General features: G+C 41.3%; 1 protein-coding gene and 1 long non-coding RNA gene across 2 annotated transcripts in view; both read right to left on the bottom strand.

Annotated features, from left to right (window-relative positions):
• Positions 1 to 23,709, bottom strand: part of LOC310638335 — a 55,675-nt gene that overhangs the window by 5,157 nt on the left and 26,809 nt on the right. The gene's annotated exons all lie outside the window — the stretch shown is intronic.
• On the bottom strand, positions 3,845 to 15,994 carry RPL5 (ribosomal protein L5). The gene is made up of 8 exons (XM_083359327.1): positions 15,877 to 15,994; positions 13,418 to 13,487; positions 13,196 to 13,311; positions 11,660 to 11,794; positions 10,503 to 10,705; positions 7,860 to 8,037; positions 7,090 to 7,178; positions 3,845 to 4,003 (listed from the first exon to the last, which is right to left on the bottom strand). Exons 1-8 carry the CDS (start codon positions 15,877 to 15,879, stop codon positions 3,904 to 3,906), a joined length of 894 nt encoding a protein of 297 aa, XP_083215453.1. The 5' UTR covers positions 15,880 to 15,994; the 3' UTR covers positions 3,845 to 3,903.

The following is a 23,709-nucleotide window of genomic DNA, read 5'->3' as shown; positions in this document are numbered from 1 at the left end:
ACATGTATGCTTTAGACTTAGTTGTTTAAATGGGTTCTTTAGCTTTAGGACGGTGTGGAAAACAGATCACAATGTAGGTCATATTTATGCAGAAATATGATAAATTTTTAAGTGCTACTGTAATTGCTGTTAGCTGGGATATAACATTCTGCTGTTTTAATTAATATATTTATTGTAAACTAGTGATTTTTAGTAAGTGTGCTGCTGAAACAGAGAATGAAATTGAGGATTTCATCAATTTGATCAAATGTTTGGCAATTAAGTTTGGGTGTCCCCGTCCCCAGGAAACCATATGGCCTATGTAGAGAGCCACTAGTCCAGGGGTTCCCAACCAGGGGTGCTTGCACCCCTGGGGTGCAAGATATTTCAGGGGGTGAGAAAACTTGGGTTTTCAAAATCATAGTGTATATGCAAAATTTGTTGCTGTTATTTCGAACTTTTGTAAGGGGTGCGAGAATACATGAGAAGCGTTCTAGGGGTGCGGGGAATAAAAAAGGTTGGGAGCTGCTGCACTAGTCTAAAGAACCAAGGGACCTTCTATTATAACCAGTATCGATAAAAGTAGTTTTATTCTTGGTGAAGAGATGATTTCATGGTCTGACCTACTTAGGGAGCTGGTATTGGTCTTGCAAGTCTGATTGTGCTGTATACATCATCCTTCTTATACTTCAATGAATTCGATGCCTTCAGCCTGATCTGCTTTTGAATGTTATCTCATTCTAGATTTAACATTTTAGTCCCTTTCCCCTAAGTCAGTGATGGCGAACCTTTTAGAGACCGAGTGCCCAAACCGCAACCCCAAATTATCGCAAAGTGCCAGGGTTACATCAACATTGTGGTGCCCTCAGGGAGGGGCAGGGAGGAGTCTCTGAGCGCCGCCTCTGGCACGCAAAACTTGGGGGCACAAAAAAGGACCACTGTGCTGCAAGGCGCAAAAACAGCCGCCGCAGCACTGCGGGGTGCAGATACAAGATGCTGCACCATGGAAGAAAGGGGCAGGGCTGGTGAGTATCACACAGGCACTAACCCCACCCCATTTGCAGCATGTGCACGCTCGCAGCCCCGTGCGCACATGCATGCATGTAAAATGCTTCCCCTCCCCTTTTCTTCCAGTCCATCAATCGAAAGTGGTTGGTGACCTCTGCTCTACCACCTCTGCTCGAGCTTGCAAGTTGGCCGCTTTGCCTCCTTTGTACTGGGCGGGGCTCCTGCTCCAGGCAGTGGTGGTGGCCTGATGGACCTGCTGCTGGCGGCAGTGGCACATGTGCCAGCAGAGAGGGCTCTGAGTGCCACCTCTGGCACGTGTGTCATAGGTTCGCCACCACTGCCCTAGGTAACAGCTTGTCACATTTCCATCAAGATGATTTCCTTACTCTCTACAATCGTTATCTGCCTGACAATTTTGGGTTAAACTGTATATCAAGAATGAATCAGCCCTCCCCTCCCACATCCAATCTTTTGAAATACTGTCTTATTTCACCAGAATTATGTAAAAGCAAACTTTACTAAAAGAAAAATCAATTATTAGTTTAAATATTAGCATGGAAATAGTGATTTAAAAAAGGAAACAGAGCTGTTACAGAAGCAGCTGCCCATTTAAAAAAGAAAATACATAACTACAACTGCTAAAGAGATTGGCACCCTAATTTACAACATCACGAGATAGTAAAAGGAAACAAGCCTGAAGCATGATCAAGGCTATTAAAAAAGTTCCTCAATTTCTATAAAATAAAAAACTCATAATTTATCACAACAGAAATTTTAACGTAATATAAACTCGTTAGGCTCATTCTACAAAAATCAGATTCTTTAAACTATCAATACACCTGGATGTCCCCACAGATTTCTGGAGTTTCCAGCTATGGAGCAAAAGCTGTTTGGGGAGATGATGTACCTCACTTTCTACCCTCCACCCAGCAACTTTTGTCCCGTTTCAAAAGAAACAAAAAACGTATTTACTTCTAGGAGCAAGAGGGGCTGAGGGATCTCTCTGTATCCATCACTCCCCCACGAGAATGTTGATTCTGAGTTTGCAGTTTATCTCACAAGGTAAGATATTGAGCATCTCTGAATCATGTATTTAATTATAGCAAAAAGCAAAACATACCCTCAATGACAGTACTATTCTGAGTGTGACTTGATAGCTTCACATATTTGTATAATTTTCTTAGCAACAATGCAGAAGTAGGCTTTCTCCTTGCTGACTTGCCAAACTGGAATTGTGGTGGGTCTAAAATTTATAATACCATGAGATTTCTTAGCCTTTCAAGACCAATGACCAAGGCCAGCTTGGTGATGCTACCTGAGACCAAGTGAGATTAATGGCTAACTACAAAAAGATGCTGCACGAAATCACTTCTATCAGGAAGAAACAGATGACTGAAATAGATTATACTTCAGCTCTTCAAATTCTCCCATCTATTAAACCCATGATTAGAGATTTGTTTCTGGCTCTTTTGAAGCTGTAATTTTGGATTAGAGATAGCCTTGGAAAATTAAAGGTACCTTTATTACTTATAAAAGAATTACATACCGGTAGGAAGTTTCCCCCAAAAGATTGTGTCCTTACTGAAGGAGTTTGTACACTGCCAGACACTAGGGGAAATAAGTTCTCAGACAGGACAAAACTACTCAGGAGGTTGAGACTTGAAAACCAGGAAATGCCAAAAGGAAGACAAATGGAAGCACGCAACCCATTCTGAAATGTAACTGCTAAGTCATGACTGTTCTCATGGATATCCTAATTATGCAAATGGTAGAAAGAACAAATAAGCCTTGTATCCCAAAATTTATTCTTATGAAAAAAAATTCTTGAAAGAGTAGTGGTTTGAGAAAAAAATGAGTTACCCTTAAGTTCATGATTTCAAGTGGAAAAGGAATTTAAAGTCAGATTTTCCTGATAGGTTCAAATTTAGACCTGGTATTGGCTTTATCATCAGTTCTATTAAATAAAGGATGTGGATCAAGAATAGCGAAAACATTGATGCAGGTCCCATTTCACCTGAACACGTGAAAAGCTCAAATGGAAGATAATCCTACCTCCCTATTCAATACGCATATAAGCTTAAGATCTGAAGGGAAGTTGTATTTATGTATATAGTTCTCAGCATGATCCAGAACACAACTAAGGCAGAAATCAGTTAACTTAAGCGTAACTTAGTACAGCCTGAACAGATGCTGGAGAAAAGTTGTGCCGTTTCTTTCCACAATACCAGAATCCATTCTTGTTCCGGAAAAATTATGTTTGGAAAATTTCCAGATGAGATTCCAAAAGTGAGATCAATGTATTCCAGAAGGAAACAAGTAATTTCTGGGATTTCATTAAATGAGTTTCATTAATTGCTAGTCACTGGCTATGTAGTGCCTGGGAATTCTGCAAGCTGTATCTCTAGTAAATCTAGAGACCACGATTAGAGTCTGCTTTCAGATGTCCCCGATAAGGAGACCATAAACCCAGATGTTTATCACTTACCTGATGGATTTTATTTAATAGTTTGAAGATTTAGCAGCATATCAGCACCAGTGAGGCATAGTAGTTGAGATGTTGAATTTAATAAGATTACCGAGGTCCAAGACCAACTCCATCCATGAAAGCTTCTTGGGTGACTTGGGGCCAATCATATTCTATAAATCCAGCATATCTCATAATACTAGTGTTGAGAGGAAAACGCTGAAGGGAGTGATATGCCTTCAGCCCGCAAAGGAAAAGTGGGATATAGAGGTGTTTCCTACAGTGAAGCTAGACTGATCTTCTTTTATAAGTATAAAAGGGGAGAGCCAAAAAACCAGCTGATCAATTCAAATGCAGCTAGAATTCAATCTCAGCAAGTCAACACTTACAACATTGATTCAATAAGTTTATTCTGTATTCCAAAATCTTCACAGAAAATTATGGAAGGCATCTTAACTATCAGCCACACGTTCCTGAGCCCGAAGGAAGCTAGCTTTCTTTTGAGCCACACGATCTTTCTTCTGAGCAAGGGACAACTTAGGACGGTTCCACCTGCAAAAAAGATTTTGGGGTTTGATTATTCTTGCTAATGTAGAGAACCTATCTGGCATAAATGAATCTTTAAAAAAGAAAAAAGAACTGACACCCTAAGCATCCTTAGCATTAATGGTCAGATACTACACTACCAGAGAAAAATTACTCATGTAATTGCACAAAGGCATCCAAACCATCTCTTCTTCTAGTTGAAGATGACCTGTACCCTTGCCCACCCATACATGGTTGTCTCTGCTCATTGCATCCATTTAACATTCTCATAAACAGAGCCATATTTGATCATCTAATAGTTCACTGAGCAGGAGTTTGGCTTAAGGATGCCTCCACCTGTGCAAACTTCTCTATCTACCGGTATTCTTAGGTTGGTTAAACAGATTAATATACTGGACTTGTAAATGATCTTAGAATTAATAAGAATGAATCCCAATAAGCACATTCTAGCAAGCTTGAAAGCTATTAGTTTTAACAGAAAATGCCACTTTTCCATAATAATTTCAAAATAGAAAATTGCACAATTTTATATCAAAAGAGCTGATAATTAACACAAATTTGCTTCACATTCTGAGGTTTGGCACTGGAATAGTGATGCTTATGTAATGGAACCAATTATTTTCCTTTTGAAAATGGTAAGTACAATGCAATCCCACTGCCTCATGTCGTGTTTTATGGTAGCTGGGGAAATTTTGTTTACATTTGGACTACTGCTCGTTATTTTGAAGAGTCTGTTCTTATATTCCAAGCGAAAGCAGAAATTTCAAGGCAAGCAGGCTGCACACAGCTTATTAATATAACTGTATGACAGGAATGTGCAAAATGTTCCATTTCTAGTGGCCCATGTCTGTATGCGGTGGAGTTGATGGCTAAGGGGAGGTAAGGCTAGAAAGATTAAGGGTCAGATAGGGCAGCTAGATTGCTACCACTAATTTCCTCAATTTCCAGCATAGCACAAGGAGAGATAACAAAAGGCAGATACTGGAAACTTTGGTGGGCAAGCCAGTACAGGTAGCCTTCACGTTACAACCGTAATGGAGTCTATCCATCACAACCTGCGACAGTTGTGATGCAAACATAACAGACCTGATTTTCCAACTTTTGCAGTGGTTGGTAAGTGAATCACCGCAGACAAGTGAACAACACAGTAATTAAGTGAACCAATGGGCTTGGTTTTGGAGAAAACCGGAAATGTTATTTTGCAAAAACCACTGTAATAATGCTATCGCAGGACACCACAAACAGCTATAAATTTCACTCAGTTGCCAAGAGGTGGTCACCTGACTGTGTGTGCGCGCGCACATGCACATTGGAATTTGAATCCAGGTCGTCAGTATCCCCTAGGTAGGTCTACCAAAACTTCCAGCAGCAGCTTAGCGACTGATCGTAATTTGAGAACTACCTGTATGCATGCCATGAAAAAGAAAAGTGGTGCCCTACTTTTCTCCTACTCACTCCTGTAAGATCCCTCTGGATATCCTGGTTTTGGTTCTGAAGAATCACTGCCCAGCCAAAATGCATCAAAGAACTCTCAAGACAGTGTTTTTTTTCTGTTTGAAATCGAACATGTTTTGTGTACACCTCTAAAATCCAAGAATGTATTTTCACCAACACAGACAGGTGTCCAACCAAAGCAAAACAGGAGGGACTTGGCGTGCTGCTGCAGTCTACTGAACAGCAACCAAGCTGGAGTTATTTGCTACCACCTTAAAACACAGGAACCTGAGTTTAAGCTCCATATTAAATTGTATTCTGCTAGGGAAAAAAACCTAAACTCTTAACACAGAATAAAAATTATTCCTTTTTAGCATCCCTCCCAAATGAATAAATACCCTTCTCACCCTCATGGGTGCTGTGCATCTTCCTCCATCTCAGATGCTCTATCAGAGGCCTGCAAGTTGGAGGGTTCTGCGCAAGATCTTAGCTCTTCCTAGCACTGCACTCTTCTGGAGAGAGACCTCGGTCGTTCCTGGGATCTGTCGGATCCACTCTCTCAGCTTAGGGGTCACAGCCCTCAGTGACCCCTTATTACCACTGGGACAACTTTTGACATTTACTTTCCACACCCTCTCTAGTTCCTTCTTTCGTTCCTGGTACTTCTCCAGCTTCACATAATCCTTCTTCCTGAACTTGCTGTCTTCTGGTTGTTGTCCACTACCACAATGTCCAGTTGACTGGTCAGTACTTGTCTGGCTGGATATGGAAGTCCCATAAACTTCCTTACTCTACACAAGATCTTGCGGGATCTTCCATCTAAACATAGGAGGGTCTTGCTCATACTCTGTACAGATGATCCTGTACACAATGTCAGCTACTTGGCTGTGCTGCTGAATGTATGCTGCTCCTGCCTGCCATCTTACAACCTGCCACTATGTGTTGAACTGTCTCTATGGTCTCTCTGCACAGTCTCTACCTTGCGTCCTGTCTAGTGTCCGGGATATCTCAGGGAACACCTGCTGCCAGCATCAAGCTCCCTTCGTCCAGTGCGCTCCCACAGGGAGGGTCTTCTCAGGGTGCCGGCGGTTAAAGATTGCCGGCGGGTAACACCCAGGGGTAGGGCCTTCTCAGTGGGCGCGCCTGCCCTTTGGAACCAGCTGTCCGCGGAGCTTAGGATTGCCCCCGACCTCCGTTCATTCCGCCGGGACCTGAAGACCTGGCTCTTCGAGCTCTCGGGCCCAGGCTGAGAATTTTTTTGAACTTTAACTGGGGTCTTTATTTTTCTCTCAGGGATTGATTTAATCTTTTTTAATTGTTTTTAACTTTTGTATTGATTTTTCTTTTAAATATCCTGTAAACCGCCCTGGGTCCTTCGGGAAAGGGCGGTATATAAATCCAATAAATAAATAAATAAATAAATGGTGTGGTAGACCCGCTTCTATGATCTGCTGCTTAGTGCTTGGTCCACTATGATCAGGATCAGTGCTGCCCTTTGTCCAGCCCTTTCCAGTGGTAGAATTTCCCCATATTCCCTATATTTCTATATGCAGTGTGTGTGTGTGTGTGTGTATTTCAATGTTTATACATTTCTTCACTAACATACAATTACATGTTTCCTATGCTTTCTCTTAGGGGGGGAAAAAAGGCCATCTTACCTCTTCTTTTTAACTTCTCTCTTAGGTTTCTTTTCGTAGGCAGGGTTCTCACGTATTGCAGCATGCGCTTTTCTATACATTTCTTCCATCTGTGGCAACATATTTAATCATTAATTCATACTTACTACATATTTAGTACATATTACTCTTGGGGGGGGGGAAACGAACAGGGCAATAAAGTCAAATGGGAGTCCTTCCCCCTCTACAACCCTAAAATCAATTATACCACAAATACAGACTAAAGAAGGATCTGCAAAATGGTTCCTGCACGTCACAACTGGTTTCAAGTGGCTTATATCCAAACTGAAACATTCACGTTTTATCCATGCGGGGACCAAAAAATGGAGCTGTTTTATGCCCGGTAAAAACCAAACTGTGTTTTTTTTTTCCAGACAGCAAAGTATTTTGAGGGAAGAGGGAAATAGCAGTAAGAAAAAGCCAAAAAGCCAACGGCTACTGGAGTACTTCAGGGAAAGATGGAGGGAAACTTTCAAACAGCAGAAAGGCAAGCTAGCAGATAAGATGTGCCAAAAATCATGCACACATTGCAAACAAGCAGGTAAGCAGCCACACTGCTGAGGTGCATTTGTCAACGTTATATATGGACAAGATACTTATTGAACAAGCCATGCTCAAGAGTGCATGTAACCACGCAGCAATGACATCAGGTCCAAATTTTGGTGACCTACAAGTTTGCTTTAGCAATTCCTTAACTACAATGAAATGGGTCTGTTGCTAAGCAGTAATTCAAGGACTTTATGATGTATTACCATGTCAGGTGTTACATTGTTCTTGATATATTGAGAGAACTGTTTTTTATAAGCATCCTCGTCTTCTTCCATCAGGTATCGCATGTAATCTGCAACGTTTTGGCCCATGATGTGCTTGCGGTGGACTTCTGCATTGAATTCTTTGCTCTCTGAGTCATAACCAGGGAAACGCTTGGTACTATGAAACAAAGAGCTGAGCATTATACACTCTGGGAGCAAACTGGATTAAGATGTGGAGCATACATTGTGAGATTCCAAAAAGTTTGTTTTTTTTGGGGGGGGGGGGAGATTCAGATCCAAGAGTTTCAGCCACCATCAGTCCCGTCTTGAAACACCAAGATCAATCATACACACACCAAGGACCAACTACGGAGTGTTCAGTCAGTGGGATATCATCACGCAGTAGCCAGTTAAAAGCAAAATAAAAAGATGGGATTATTACAGAACGGTACAACGATCCTATTTTACTAATCTTTTAATTCACAAAACCTACTAAAGTGAAGAGAATATCAGATTTCTGTGCATCCAGTTCGTGTAAGATTTTAGCGGTGAACTGCATATGGCAAATAAGCACTGAGTCCACTATAGAAAATAAAGAGTTGTCGGCGGCAACGGAAAGCCAGTTTGGTGTTGTGGTCAAACCACCAGATTAGAAACCGGAAGACACTGAATTCTAGTCCACTTTATTTATTTATTTATTTATGGAAGCCAGCCAAGTGATTTCGAGCCAGTAACCTTCTTGGCTCACCTCACCTCACGGGATTGTTGTGATGGGGGGGGAGGGGAAAGGAGGTGGTTCACCACCTTGAGTTATTTATAAAGATAATAAAGGTGGATAAAAAATGGATATTTTTTAGATAAAAAAAATCTATAACCTCCCCCCAATAGAATACAAGTGACCTCAGCCACACTTACAGTTGCAAGAAAAAGTATGTGAACCCTTTGGGATTATGTGGAGTTTTGCATGAATTGGCCATAAAATGTGCTCTAAACGTCATGTAAGTCACAACAATAGAAAAACACAGTCTGCTTAAAATAATACTACACAAACATTAGCTGTTGTCATGTTTTAATTGAAGATAAGATGGAAACATTCACAGTGCAGGGTGGAAAAAGTATGTGAACCTTTGGACTTAATAACTGGTTGACCCTCCTTTGGCAGCAATAACCTCAACCAAACGTTTCCTGTAGTTGCAAATCAGACCTGCACAACAATCTGGAGTAATTTTGGACCACTCCTCTTCACAAAACTGTTTCAGTGTAGCAATATTCTTGGGACGTCTGGTGTGAATCGCTCTCTTAAGGTCATGCCACAGCATTTCAATCGGGTTGAGGTCAGGACTCTGACTGGGCCACTCCAGAAGGCATATTCTGTTCTGTTGAAGCCTTGTTGAATTACTTGTATGCTTTGGGTCATTGTCCTGTTGCATCACCCATCCTCTGCAGAGCTTCAGTTGGCAGACAGATGGTCGTACGTTTTCTTGCAAAATGTCCTGATAAACTCTGGAATTCATTTTCCCATCAATGACAACAATCCGTCCAGGCCCTGAGGCAGCAAAGCAGCCCCAAACCATGATGCTCCCTCCGCCATGTTTTACAGTGGGGATGAGGTTTTGATGTTGATGTGCTGTGCCTTTTTTTCTCCACACATACTGTAGTGTTTTTCCCAAACAACTCAATTTTGGTTTCATCTGTCCACAATATATTTTGCCAGTAGTGCTGTGGAACATCCAGGTGCTCTTTTGCAAACTTCAAACATGCTGCAATATATTTTTTTGGACAGCAATGGCTTCCTCCGTGGTGTCCTCCCATGTACTCCATTCTAGTTTAATGTTTTCCTTATTGTAGATGTGTCAACAAAAATGTTAGCATGTGCCAGAGATTTCTGTAGGTCTTTAGCTGACACTCTAGGATTCTTCTTTACCTCATTAAGCATTATGCGCTGTGCTCTTGCAGTCATTTTTACAGGACGACCACACCTAGGGAGAGTAGCAACAGTGCTAAACTTTCTCCATTTGTAGACAGTCTGTCTTACCATGGACACATGAACATCAAGGCTTTTGGAGATACTTTTGTAACCCTTTCCAGCTTCATGCAAGTCAACAATTCTTGATCGTAGGTCTTGAGAGCTCTTTTCTGCGAGGCATGATTCACATCAGACAGCGCTTCTTGAGACCAGTAAACCCAAAACAGTTGTGTGTTTTTAAAGGGCAGGACAGCTGTCAGCAACACATCCAATATCATCACACTGATTGGAGTCAAGGTTGGCTCACTCCTGGCTCCAATTAGCTCTTGGAGAAGTCATTAGGCTAGGGGTTCACATACTTTTTCCACCCTGCACTGTGAATGTTTCCATCTTATGTTCAATTAAAACATGACAACAGCTAATGTTTGTGTAGTATTATTTTACGCAGACTGTGTTTTTCTATTGTGACTTACATGACGTTTAGAGTGCATTTTATGGCCAATTCATGCAACACTCCACGTAATCCCAAAGGGTTCACATACTTTTTCTTGCAACTGTATATCCTCTAGAAAATGAGTATATTCAAAATGTATAAAAAATGGGGGAGAGGGAGGGGGAGAGCCATATAACGTAATGGCTGCCTGAATGTGAACTGAATTCAGAAGGGAAGAAGTTACCTGTGTGGAATGGAAAGACCACCATCCACAGCTCCTTTCAGAGCACCAAAGACTTTATTTCCCGTAGTCGTCCGAGCGAGACCAGCATCCAGATAACAGGTAAAGGCGCCAGGCTGTCCATCCACACTTTCCACATTGTATTCATCACCAGTCACTTCAACTTGGCCTTCATAGATCTTATCAAGACCAAATTTATTCAGAAGCTGCAAAACAACAGCATGGGTTAAGTTTTCCTTGCCAAAAAAAGTTCACGCTTCATTTATACAGTGATGTGCAATGCTTGCCACCCCACAGGAATGAAATCAACACACCCTGTAAAGCTGAAAAAAATTTTTTAAGATGCGATGCTTTTTTAAGGAGCAACAATGAAAGCTTGATTTATGACAATTTACTGGATTCTGCTACAGCAGATTTCAAAAGTGCTGGCTCATGTTTCCTCAGTGATTTACCTCATTTGAATAATAACATAATCATGCCATTTGTAAAAGGGGCATCATGATGACACTTATCACAGATAACCTACACTGCCAGGATTATATACTTTCATAATAAACAGTTCAGAATAGTATTATAATTGCACTCTCCCCAAGTAGTCCTTTAAAACAAGGTTTCTCTATAATTATGTCCTTGAGTTGGTTCTCATTAAGCCATGTCATTTTTGCTCATTTTTGAGATTTTTAATTTATGTATTACCACTCTTGTCAAAATTCCAGGAAGTTCAAAATGTAAAATACAATCAACATGCTATAAAACAGAGGTCTCCAACCTTTCCAGGCTCACGGCCCGGAGGAAGGAGGTTTCAAATTGGTGTGCGTGCGTACACACACGGAAACAGCGCCGCGCATGCGCGGCGCTAGCAGCCCTGTTTGCCCTGGAAAAATCTATACGGTGCTACAAAACGGATCCCCTTTTAACAGCCAAGCTTAAATCTCTGTAGCTATTCAAATTAAACTCTAGAACTTAACGCCTTTTATCTCGCTAATAAAAATTACTAATTTAACACACTATTTTCACTGAACTTGAGGGACTTCACACAGAAAAGCTTTGTGCCTATTGGTTATTGATTTGTAATTCATTCCCCATATTGCAATATCAATGACTGCAGATCTTCCTTATGATAAGGAGGCCCAAATAATAACTTTCAAAGAGATACATACCCGACGGGCCATCAGCAAGCCCGTGCAATAAGCAGCAGCATAATTGGTCAAGCCTACTTTCACACCATACTTCGGCAGCTCGTGAGCGTATGCAGCACAGACAATCATGTCACCTTCAATTCTGGCATATGCAATCTAAAAAAAGGGAACACCGAGTGATCTCAAATCCATTCACTGCAATTGTCTTATGCAGCAAATACTCCCAAACTGAGTCTCTTTAATCTAGGGAACAGATCCATGAGTCAAGCCAGTATCTGAAAGTCCCCCATGTATGTATCCAAACGTGGTTTCCCAGGTTTGCAGAAAACACATTTAGTTTACTATGTAAAACAGGAATCCAGGAATGGCGTCTTATAGCACCTCTAGCATCTTATCACATAACTACCTGATAAGGTCTATTTCTCTTTTTGACAGTCCTTTTCCACATTCGCCCACTTCTTCCATGCTCAACTGCAAGAAGACTGAATTTAGGTCAAAGGCTACATGTTGTCCACTCTTTCTCTAAGCATAATTACTGGTGAAATATTAAAAAATATTACTTATTTTATTATATTTAGCTGCTGCCTAATTCCAAAACCCTTGGCAGCTCACAACTTAAAATGAATACTATAAAAAAAATTTGATACAACATAAATCGGACAGTATCTATCTAAAAACTACACTGTGTTAATAAGGGAGCCACATCCATTCTACCCACAGCCAGGGTTTCAAGCCCTTTCAGAATTATCATCAGAGTGAGAACCACACAAATCTCTGAAGGGGGTCTGATACTTAAGAGGGCAAGCTGTGGGGCAGAGAAGGCACGCTTCCCAGGTCACAAGAGATGTCACTGTTAAATCATTGGGACCAAGTATAGGAATTACAAGTCCAAAAGAACCCCAAGATTGCACACACTGATTTGATAGGGGAAGTGCAATTCACTGTTTTATAAAGCAATGTAATCAATCTTGATTTAACATAAAGCATCAAATGAAGTTCTAAATAGTACAGGTGTAACTTTCTTCTGTAAGGGACGCGGTGGCTCAGTGGGTTAGGATGCTGAGCTTGTCGATCAGAAGGTCGGCAGTTTGGCGGGTCGAATTCTGCTAACCTAGCAGTTCGAAAGCACGTAAAAATGCAAGTAGAAAAATAGGGACCACTATGGTGGGAAGGTAACAGCGTTCCGTGCGCCTTTGGCATTTAGTCATGCTGGCCACGTGACCACAGAGATGTCCTCGGACAAACGCTGGCTCTTCGGCTTTGAAATGGAGATGAGCACCGGCCCTTAGAGTTGGAAACGACTAGCACGCATGTGCGGGGGAACCTTTACCTTTAAACTTTCTTCTAAAAGAAAAGTATTATTAAAAGCATGAACTGCTCTAGTTTCAGAACGTAATTTCAGTCTAAAAAAATTGAAATGTTGAGAGAAAAAGCCTAGATAAACATGCTCATAAGCTAAGGATGCTATACATTATAAAATATCTACACGAAATCACTATATGAGACACATATGCAAATTGGTTCTTAACCACAGCCAAAATCAAAAGATGTCCTTACCTGGCAAATGATATCTCTGTTGGTGACACGTACAATCATCCTGTATTTAGGAGTGTTGTACTTGTTTTTATCTTGAATCACCAAGCGCTTACGAGCATAGTAATCAGTCTTTCCCTCTGAATAAGAAAAAAACACCCAGATCAAATAGATTTAGGAAAAGGTGTTATACACAGATGTTATCACTATTTGTATAAATATGAAAAAATGTCTAGCGGAACAGACCTCTCCTTCTTCGGAACTTGACTTGGTACCTCTTAAAGTAGGCCTTATTCTTGACAACTTTGACAAACCCCTTGAATAAATGGATAAAAAAAAGTTAAACATCCATATGACAATTTATCAAATGAAGGGGGGGGGAAGCTTAGAAGAATTAATGCAACAGAGGAAATGCTTCATGATTGTTTTATGCTGGTCTATGACAGAGAAAAAGATCTGAGAACCAAGAAGCTGAAAATAAAGAATAAGGTGGAAAATGGAAAACTGTACTGGAAAACCCATTCTGACAGCAGAGATGCTTACAGAATTCTGCCTTAATTACTGTGAAAACACTGGAAATCATCAGAAGCACTGACAACCTATATAGGAAACTATTCAATTTTTTATGACTATCCATCTATAATCAACAAGTTACATATTATGAATTTAGTTTTTATTTATATTTCCCAAATTACATACTATCAATCTACCCTTGTCTCATGAAAATGTCTGCAGCTGGAGAAAAAAGTCAATAGTGAACTAAATTCTAAAAAAAAAAAACAGCAACCACACCTCTTCTGACTATCCTCAAGAAAAAAAGTCACCTATTAAATTTCCTTTTGCTAATGAAATGGGCTCAAGTCTTCTTTCTGCCTTTCCAAAGTTAGGTACGCCTGTAACATCACATCCTAAGTCTGCTAGGACCAACTAGGACCCCTTTTCATTTGAAAATATGCTACTCCAGAAATTATTCCTCAGATGTATTTGCTGCTAATCAGCCCTACAAAACAATTATGTATTTTTTATACAAAAAGCAATACAGCAGCTTTACTTAGCTTGACGCTGCCAGACCAATGCTTTCTCTCTACGTGTTTTTTAAAAAAATATTAAACCTGTTGCTGTTCCCACAATGAGATTTACTCATTCACTGGAAAAATATAATGCCATGAAGCAACACTGAACCAGTTTTTATACGAAGAAAAAGAAGAAGAAGAAGAAGAAGAAGAAGAAGAAGAAGAAGAAGAAGAAGAAGAAGAAGAAGAAGAAGAAGAACAAGATGTTGTTGTTGGAAGGTACCTTGGAGGTCATCTAGTCCAACCCCCTAAGGCAGGAAACCCTATACAATTTCATGCAAATGGCTCTCCAGTCTCTTCTTAAAAACTTCCAGTGTTGGAGCATTCACCACCTCTGGAGGCAGGCTGTTCCACTGGTTAATTGTTCTAACTGTCAGGAAGTTTCTCCTTAGTTCTAGGTTGCTTCTCTCCTTGACTAGTTTCCATCCGTTGCTTCTTGTCCTGCTTTCAGGTGCTTTGGAGAATAGCTTGACTCCCTCTTCTTTGTGGCGGCCCCTGAGATATTGGAACACTGCTATCGTGTCACCCTTCTCTTCGTTACACTAGACATACCCAATTCCAGCAACCGTTCCCTATACGTTTTAGCCCCCAGTTTTAACTATGTGCTGTAGAAAACAGCAAACACACATATCCAGACAACAGCAAACGTCAAGGAAACACGTTCAAGGGGGAGGGGGGGGGGAGAAAGGCAAATCTAGGAGAAGGCTCATAATTGGGGCTTCTCTGCCAAACCATGAAATGACACCAAGTTGATTTTTATTGTATTTTAAGTTGGCTCCCTTGTTATTGTTTCTCATTCTTATTTCTCATTCATTCCACAGGCCCAAGTCCTGCAGGGATCCTAGCTCTCTCCTTAAGCCAAGCCCAGTTCCTAGGAAAGAGCTTCAGTCTAAACCAGCGTTTCCCAACCTTTAGGAACTTGAAGATGCGTGGACTTCAACTCCCAGAATTCCCCAGCCAGCATAGCTGGCTGGGGAATTCTGGAAGTTGAAGTCCACGCATCTTCAAGTTCCTAAAGGTTGGGAAACGCTGGTCTAAACTACCCTCCAGAGCAGGGGTCTTCAAACTTGGCCCTTTGGTGACTGGTGGACTTCAACTCCCAGAATTCCTCAGCCGGCGTGCCTGGCTGAGGAATTCTGGGAGTTGAAGTCCACAAGTCATAAAAGGGCCAAGTTTGAAGACCCCTGCTCCATAGTTTCCCAGGGAGAGAGAGAGACACAGACAGAGACAGAGAGAGACAGAGAGAGAGAGAGAGAGAGAGAGAGAGAGAGAGAGAGAGAGACAGAGAGACAGAGAGACAGAGAGCCAATGAAAAAGGGTTGCTTGGGGCCTGAGGAAGAAACTCTTTTAAGTCGGAATGGAAACAGAAGCAGCCAAACGGGAGAACAGCAGACTCGGGAGCCAGTCTGAAGGAAGCTGCGGGAGGCCGCCGCTCTCCCATCAGCAGCAACTTCAAGCACAGCCCGAGCAGCCATTCCAGCCACGCTGGAACTCGCTTCCGCGGCTGGGCCCTCCGCTTCCTAATCGGAATCCATCCAGGCAGCAGGAGACCAAACCAGAAGCTAGCCGAGCTCGGGAACGCAAAGCCGGTCCCGCCCTCCCCACCGCGCCTGGTTTGGGCCCGGTACTGACCATGATTGCCGGTTGTATCCCGTTCCGTTTCGGGCCGAGGGCCGCCTAACGAAACGTCTGCAAGCCGTAATGCTGCGGGAAAAGGCCGAGCTTAGGACGCAGGCGCAGCACGTGACCGGGAAGACGAGACAGTTCGCATCAAGAGGAGCCATTCGAGAAGAGAATGCTGACCTCTGGAGGATTGGAGGACTGGGGGGGGGAAACTTGCTCACGTCGCTTCAGCTCCTCAGAGTAAACACAATTATCCATCGCTGCTGTTATGACCTCATTGTAGCAAAACTTCCGTTGACAACTCATAGCGTTTCAAGTTTGGCCCTGTCTGGATTCGTGCAGCGAACGTTCAGAGCAGAGTTGTTGTTTTTTTTTCAAACTTGGCGACTTTTAAGACACGCGGGCTTCAAGTCTTCACAGTAGCCACAGAATTCTGGGAATTGAAGTCCACACCCGTCTTACAAGTTGCCAAGTTTTGAGAAACACTGATTTAGAGCAACCTTCCACAACTGATGCTCAGAAGCTGTGCTGGATCATCACATACTGTCAAATCGAAATAGTCCACACACTGAGAATGAGGAGTATGACTCCCTCAATGAGACACACCCATGGTTGTAATTCACCATTGTTGTTTCAACTTCTCCATATAGTTGGCAGCTCAGGGATTCCCTGAGAGTCTCCCGTGCAAATATTAGCCAGGCCTAGCCCTGCTTCTCAGCATTCACCTGCTAAGTATTGCTGAATATTGCAGTGAAGGGATTTTATTATGCTATAATAATAATAATAATAATAATAATAATAATAATAATAATAATAATAATAATAATAATAATAATAATAATAAACCTTTATTGTCAAAGTACAACATGTGTACATTGAGATTAGCTGAGCCTCCCCCCCCAGTGCTCTCTCCCCCCCCAACACACAGTGACAACAAACCATCCTACCACACCATGTGAACCAACTACATCACACACCGGCCTCCCAAGTCAATTCTGCATACGTTCACAGAGATTATGTCCCATTTAAAAGCCTAACAGCCCACAGATAAAAGCTATTTTTCAGCCTGTTGGTACGGCTGGCTATATTCCTATATCTCCTACCGGATGGTAGGAGAGTAAAGAGATACCATCCAGGGTGTGAGTCATCCCTGAGAATCTTCCTCACTCTTCCAAGGCAACGAGCCCTGGCAATGTCATCCAGTGGTGTCAGGGAACAGCCCACAATGTCTTGTGCTGTGCTCACCACCCTCTGTAATGCTTTCCTGTCTGCGGCTGTCAGACCAGCATACCAAACCACAATACCGTACGAGAGGACGCTCTCTATGATAGACCGGTAAAAGAGGGTCGTTAGCCGTTGTTCTACCCCATTCTTCCGCAAGACCCTAAGAAAGTGAAGCCTCTGTTGGGCTTTTCTAGCCACCTGGGTTGTGTTAACTTTCCAGGTCAGTTGATGTTAGTAATATTGATATTAGTGGTATGATATTTTGTAATCATCTTTGTTTATGTACAGTTTTGTAGGTGCTTTATATTGGGAAATTAGTTATATAAAAGCAAATGTTTCATGTTTTAGGTACAGGTGAATGCTTACATGAAAAGAACATGGTAAGGGGAGGGGGAAAAGTAGTTACGGTGGAGCTGTGTAAGAGTCATCATCTTGGAATTCTTTTTCTGTACCTTTTGGTTCCTAGTATCAAGACCAGATCTCTTTGTTCTGGAAAGGTATAAAAGGCGGAAGACTTCTTTCCTGGTTGTTGCCTTCATCTCTCTACCAGCCACGAAGAGAGATGTGGTCACCCAACTCTATTTTGATCAAAATTAAAGTTGTTTGCTTGCTGAAACCTCAGCTCAGGAGTTTCTTTTGGCTCTTTTAAATTCATGAGTAATGCTGGGGCAATGGTGAGGCTAAGTGTAAAACTTTACAGCAGAATTTAACCAACATATCTGGATGGTAATGGTGAAAAATGCTCCTACAGATTTTTCATTTGTGTTAGATCTGTATGGCATTTGAATAGATTTAACACTAGCACGCGCGTGCGGGGGAACCTACCTTTTTAAAAGGTAAGGTTCCCCCGCACATGCATGCTAGTTGTTTCCGACTCTAGGGGCTGGTGCTCATCTCCGTTTCAAAGCCGAAGAGCCAGCGCTTGTCCGAGGACATCTCCGTGGTCATGTGGCGCACGGAACGCTGTTACCTTCCCACCGTAGTGGTCCCTATTTTTCTACTTGCATTTTTACGTGCTTTCGAACTGCTAGGTTGGCAGAAGCTGGGATGAGTAACAGGCGCTCACTGCTACACGGCACTCGGGATTTGACCCGCCAAACTGCCAACCTTCTGATCGACAAGCTCAGCATCCTAACCCACTGAGCCACCACGTCCCTTTTAACATCCTGACAAACAGTTAATTGATTGCTTATACATCCTCAAGTTAACAATGACTCTCAGTTACTACCTAAACAGATTTTCCCTTGGATGCTCACTCCCCAGCCTGTCTCTTCAGATCTTCCAATGGTGCCCCAACCCCCACTGTAAGTCCATACATTTTGCTGCTGATCTTTCTCTTTTCTTCTTTCCTTCCTCCCTTTCCAGCATTAGAAACTTCTTAAGACAGCTTGGTCTTCACATAATGTTTCCAAAATATGATATTGTAATTGGAGCTTGATCACTGGTACCTCAAATGAAACCTCTTTTTATTTATTTTATTTGTTCTTGCTATTTGTTTCTTTTCTTGGCTACCCACTCTTTGTGTTTTCCAAATCATCAACATCTACTAAGAGTAGAAATAAGTTTAGCTGGTATGCATACTGTCATATGAATCTACCTTCCCTGAAAAATACTAAATTTCAATTCCACAGTTTCCAAATGGGCATGCTGGCTGGAAGTTATGAGAACTTAAATCAGTTACATCAGGAGCTAAATAGAGTAGTGAATGAGTAACACTTCCCCTGGTGTAGAAACAATATAGTTTCAGCAGGTTTAAGCAGAAGATGAATACTACATGAGTCAGAAACATGTTTTGCATTCAAGTATCTTTGGGTCATTTTCCACTTTCACTAGAATGATGAAGCCTGAGGAAAAGATTCCAACAAGATTACTCCCGGTGAGGCCACAATGACACTGATGCAGCCCAAAATAAATAGGATCTTATGCTTAGAATCAATCTTATCCATTATAAGGTGTATACAGATTACATGTCAATCAGTCACAACATTATAACAACACCATACTTGATTTAGTTTCATTGAAACAGTATTTCCATTGGCTACAATGCTTACAAGGGATGCGGTGGCTCAGTGGGTTAGGACGCTGAGCTTGTCGATCAGAAGGTTGGCAGTTTGGCGGGTCGAATCCCGAGTGCCGCATAACAGAGCCTGTTACTCGTCCCAGCTTCTGCCAACCTAGCAGTTTCCTGTTCAAACATATACACTCCTCTAAATTTTCAGTTCAAATCAAAATTTGCAAAATGTCACTGGGATTATCTACAGAGTGTCCAACAAAGTGCTTACAAATTGATTGCCATAAAGCCTAGGCCCGTGGTGGCGAACCTATGGCACGCGTGCCACAGGTGGCATGCAGAGCCCTCTCTGTGCGCACGCACACCGTCACCCTAGTCCACAGGTCTGCAACCCGCGGCTCCGGAGCCGCATGCGGCTCTTTCAGCCGTCTCCTGCAGCTCCCAGTCCTCTGCCATGTGCAGTTCAAAAAAAAAAGTGGGACTAAAAAAGTTCAACCAATCAATTCAAATATGCAGGGTAGGTGCATATCTTGCCTTGGCTCCACTCTTCAGTCAAACCCTGTTCTGCGCATGCGCGCATGTATGTGCATGTGCACACATTTTTTGCGGCTCCCAGTTTTTCCTTTTGTGAGGGGACCGGTTCCGAGTGGCTCTTTCACTGTTTCAGGTTGCTGATCCCTGCCCTAGGCCTAGGCCTTCAGCTGGGTTTTATAAAACCTTTTTGCTTTAAGCCTCTGCCACCATGTGCAAAATAAAAAAAAGGTTCAATCAATCAATTTCAACTTCTCGTGGGAAAAAAAAAAAGATCTCGCAAAGTTGGAATTGACTGATTGAACTTTTTAGTCCCACCCAGTCTGCCGTTACCACTGCAGCCACGCCCACCCAATGGGCCACGCCCACCCCGGCACCTGACGATACATAAGTGGGTTTTGGGTTCCATTTTGGACACTCGGTTTCTAAAAGGTTCGCCATCACTGGCCTAGGCCCTATTACATTAAAATGTTCAGTGAAATACAATGGTTTGTAATAATGAACATACATACTACTTTGTGGCGTTCGTGAAACATTGCGCTGCTTCAGTTCCTTGGCTTGAGGAAGGAGAAACACCATTCGCCATTATAAATCAGATCATGTTGCTATTAATAATGTATTGCATGTGCAACTTTGCGTTTGGCTGAATGTTTTCTCTTATTTACCCTTGTAACTATGCCTCTGAACTGTAAAACAGATGCAAGTCCTGATGCATCCAAGGAAACAAAAAAGATCACAACTGAAAATAAAGTAGAAATAATGAAGTGATCAGAAAGAAAGGATCTTATAGTAATATAGATAGTTCTCGACCTACGACCAAAATGTCTAAGTCAGACATTTGTTAAGTGCGTTTTACCACTTTTTATGAGTTCTTAAGTGAATGACTGCAAATGTTAAGTTAGTAACATGGTTATTAAGTCAATTTGGCTCCCCCATTGACTTTGCTTGTCAAAAGGTCCAAAGGGTGATCACTTGGCCCTGAAACATTGCGACCGTCATAAATATGAGTCAGTTGCAAAGAGTCTGAATTTTGATCACATGACCATGGGCAGGGGTAGGCAACCTCGGCTCTTTTATGACTCGTGGACTTCAACTCCCAGAATTCTGGGAGTTGAAGTCCACGAGTCATAAAAGAGCTGAGGTTGCCTACCCCCGACCATGGGGATGCTGCAACAGATATAAGTGTGAAAAATGTTCAGAAGTCACTTTTTTCAGTGCCTTTATAACCTTCAAATGGTCACTAAATGAATTGTTGTAAGTCAAGGACTATCTGTAATCTGTAAGCTCTTGAATCTGGAACATGCAGTTTCCACTATTTTTCAGGGATGTATTTTGAAAACAGTTGCTCTGAACTAAGATTTCCTTAGAAATGTAGGGTTAAAAAGGCCCCTTTAGATGCTTTCTGGTTTGTTGAATAGGAATCTCTGCATCTAAGTGAGGCATATGTACAGGTGTTTCCTTTATCGCATCCTACAGTATACATAGCTGAGTAATTTAATATATATGCATTATGTGTCTGAAATTCATTTATCAATTACTGTACATTTAGCACCTTCAAATATTGACAATTCTCAATTTGGTAAACACTATTTTTCTGCATATTATTAAGTGGTTTTGTCTGGACAGTCATGTTGTTTTAAATGATGTATAATTTTAAATATTGTAAGCTACCCAGAGTCTTTTTAGCAGTTGAGCGACCTCAAAATAAATGAAATAAATGTAGTGAAGAAAAGTTGCAGTACATTAATAGTGAATACCACAAAAATTGGACTAGCAGAGTGGAAAGAGAAGAGAGGCCATAAAACTTTAACAAGTGCAATAATAATGATTTTAAAAAGAATTTTAAAAGGCAAAACTCTAAAATATGTTGCTTTGTCCAATTAAGAAACAAACGTTATGCACAAAAGCAATAAATCTTTTCAATGCTCAGCTAATTAAATATAATTATGTTCTGTGCACATGGCCAAGATTTAGTATACACAAAACATCTAGTTTATTAGCTATATTTTGCTAATACCCAGAATTGGATGCATTTCCCAAATACTGTAAATTAGGTCTATTATATCTAGACTTAATTTAAAGTATTTGGGAAATGCATCCAATTCTGGGTATTAGCAAAATATAGCTAATACTGTAAATTAGGTCTATTATATCTAGACTTTGAAACTTAACATTAAGAAAACCAAGATCATGACATCTGGCCCTCTCAATTCCTGGCAAATAGATGGGGAAGAAATGGAGGTAGGGACAGATTTTATTTTCCTTGGCTTCAAGATCACTGCAGGTGGGGACTGCAGCCAAGAAATTAAAAGATGCTTGCTTGCTCCTGGGGAGGAAAGCCATGGCAAATCTAGACAGCACACTAAAAAGCAGAGACATCACCCTGCCAACAAAAGTGTGTATAGTCAAGGCTATGGTCTTCCCAGTTGCAATGTATGGCTGTGAAAGCTGGACCATAAGGAAGGCCGAGCGCCAAAGAATTGAGGCCTTTGAACTATGGTGCTGGAGAAGACTCCTACGAGTCCCTTGGACTGCAAGGCGATCAAACTGGTCAGTCCTAGAGGAGATCAATCCTGACTGCTCTTTAGAAGGCCAGATCCTGAAGCTAAAACTCAAATACTTTGGCCACCTAATGAGAAGGAAGGACTCACTGGAGAAGAGCCTAATGCTGGGAAAGACTGAGGCCAAGAGAAGAAGGAGACGACAGAGAATGAGGTGGCTGGATGGAGTCACTGAAGCAGAAGGTGTGAGCTTAAATGGACTCCAGAAGATGGTAGAGGACATGGAGAAACGTTGTCCATGGGGTCGCGATGGGTTGGACACGACTTCGCAACTAACAACAACAACATATCTAGACTACAATGATCAGTGAATGGAAGCTAAGAGACACAGAAAATCATTTGCTGCCACCTAATCATTATCTGGATTTCTGCAGCCCAGAAATGTTCATTTCTCCTAAATGTTACATGGCAAATATCTGTTAACAAAATAACTTTAATAGTAGGAACCTGTAAAAAAATATAATAGTTTTGTTATCAAGCTATGTACTATATCCTCCTCCTCCTCCCTGTTTCCGATACTCAAGCTGCACTAATCATTTATACATCAGCCATTTGCCTGGTGATGAAATAGTATTATTAGAACTTTTTTAAATAATAGAAACAACTTTGGCTTCAGTAGAATTACAATAAGGAAAATAAGTGTGCAACATACTGTTGATTTGTGTCTTATGTAACTTTTTAATTTGTATCTCAATCTGCATTTTTCTTGATATTCAGGTTAAATAGTAATCCATAAAACTGACTAAAACAAGTTGGCAATACGGCAAATATACACCATAATTATAGCATGGCTGCCAACGACATCAGAAATGCTTCCAAGTTACTCATTTGTCTTTAAAGAAAGTAATTGACAAAGGCTTCCTTTATAGATTATTTTAACCAATAATGTGGTTTTTAGTCATACACTTACGAGTCACGAAAGAGCCCAAATTTTCTGTTGCTAAGCAAGCAGCTGCTAAGTGACCTTTGCCGCATTTCGTGACTTTTTAATGTCAAGAGCTGTTAAGCAAAACATTGCAGCTGTCAAGTGAAAATCATGCGGTCGTTAAGCGAATCTAGCTTTCCTTATTGACTTGCCTTGTTGGAAGCCAGCCAGAAAGGTTAGAAACGGTGATCACATAACTCCAGGACAGCACAACAGTCATAAATACATGTCAGTTGCCAAACACCCATATTTTGATTATCTGACCACGGGGATGACATTAACAGTTGGAAATGTGAAAACAAGTCACAAGTCAATTTTTTTTCAGTGCTGTTGTAACTTTGAACAGCCACTAAAGAAATGGTTGTAAGTCAAGGACTACCTATACTTACGGCCTGTTCAATCTTGATTTAAATTACATGTGAGTGTGGTCTAAGATTAAAACTAAAGTATGTTTGTATTTTTATAACACTGTAGTGTAAACCATACACCAGATTTTACAAAGCAATCCTGCCACATCAAAACCAAACAAACCACACTATGTTGTAGCATACGCTGTAAGGAGATTATATAAAGACGTTATATGAGTTGAT

The sequence above is a fragment of the Vipera ursinii genome (genome assembly GCF_947247035.1).
Source record: "Vipera ursinii genome assembly, chromosome: 3".
Classification (NCBI taxonomy): Eukaryota; Metazoa; Chordata; class Lepidosauria; order Squamata; family Viperidae; genus Vipera; species Vipera ursinii.
This window is presented reverse-complemented; position numbering and strand designations above follow the sequence as displayed.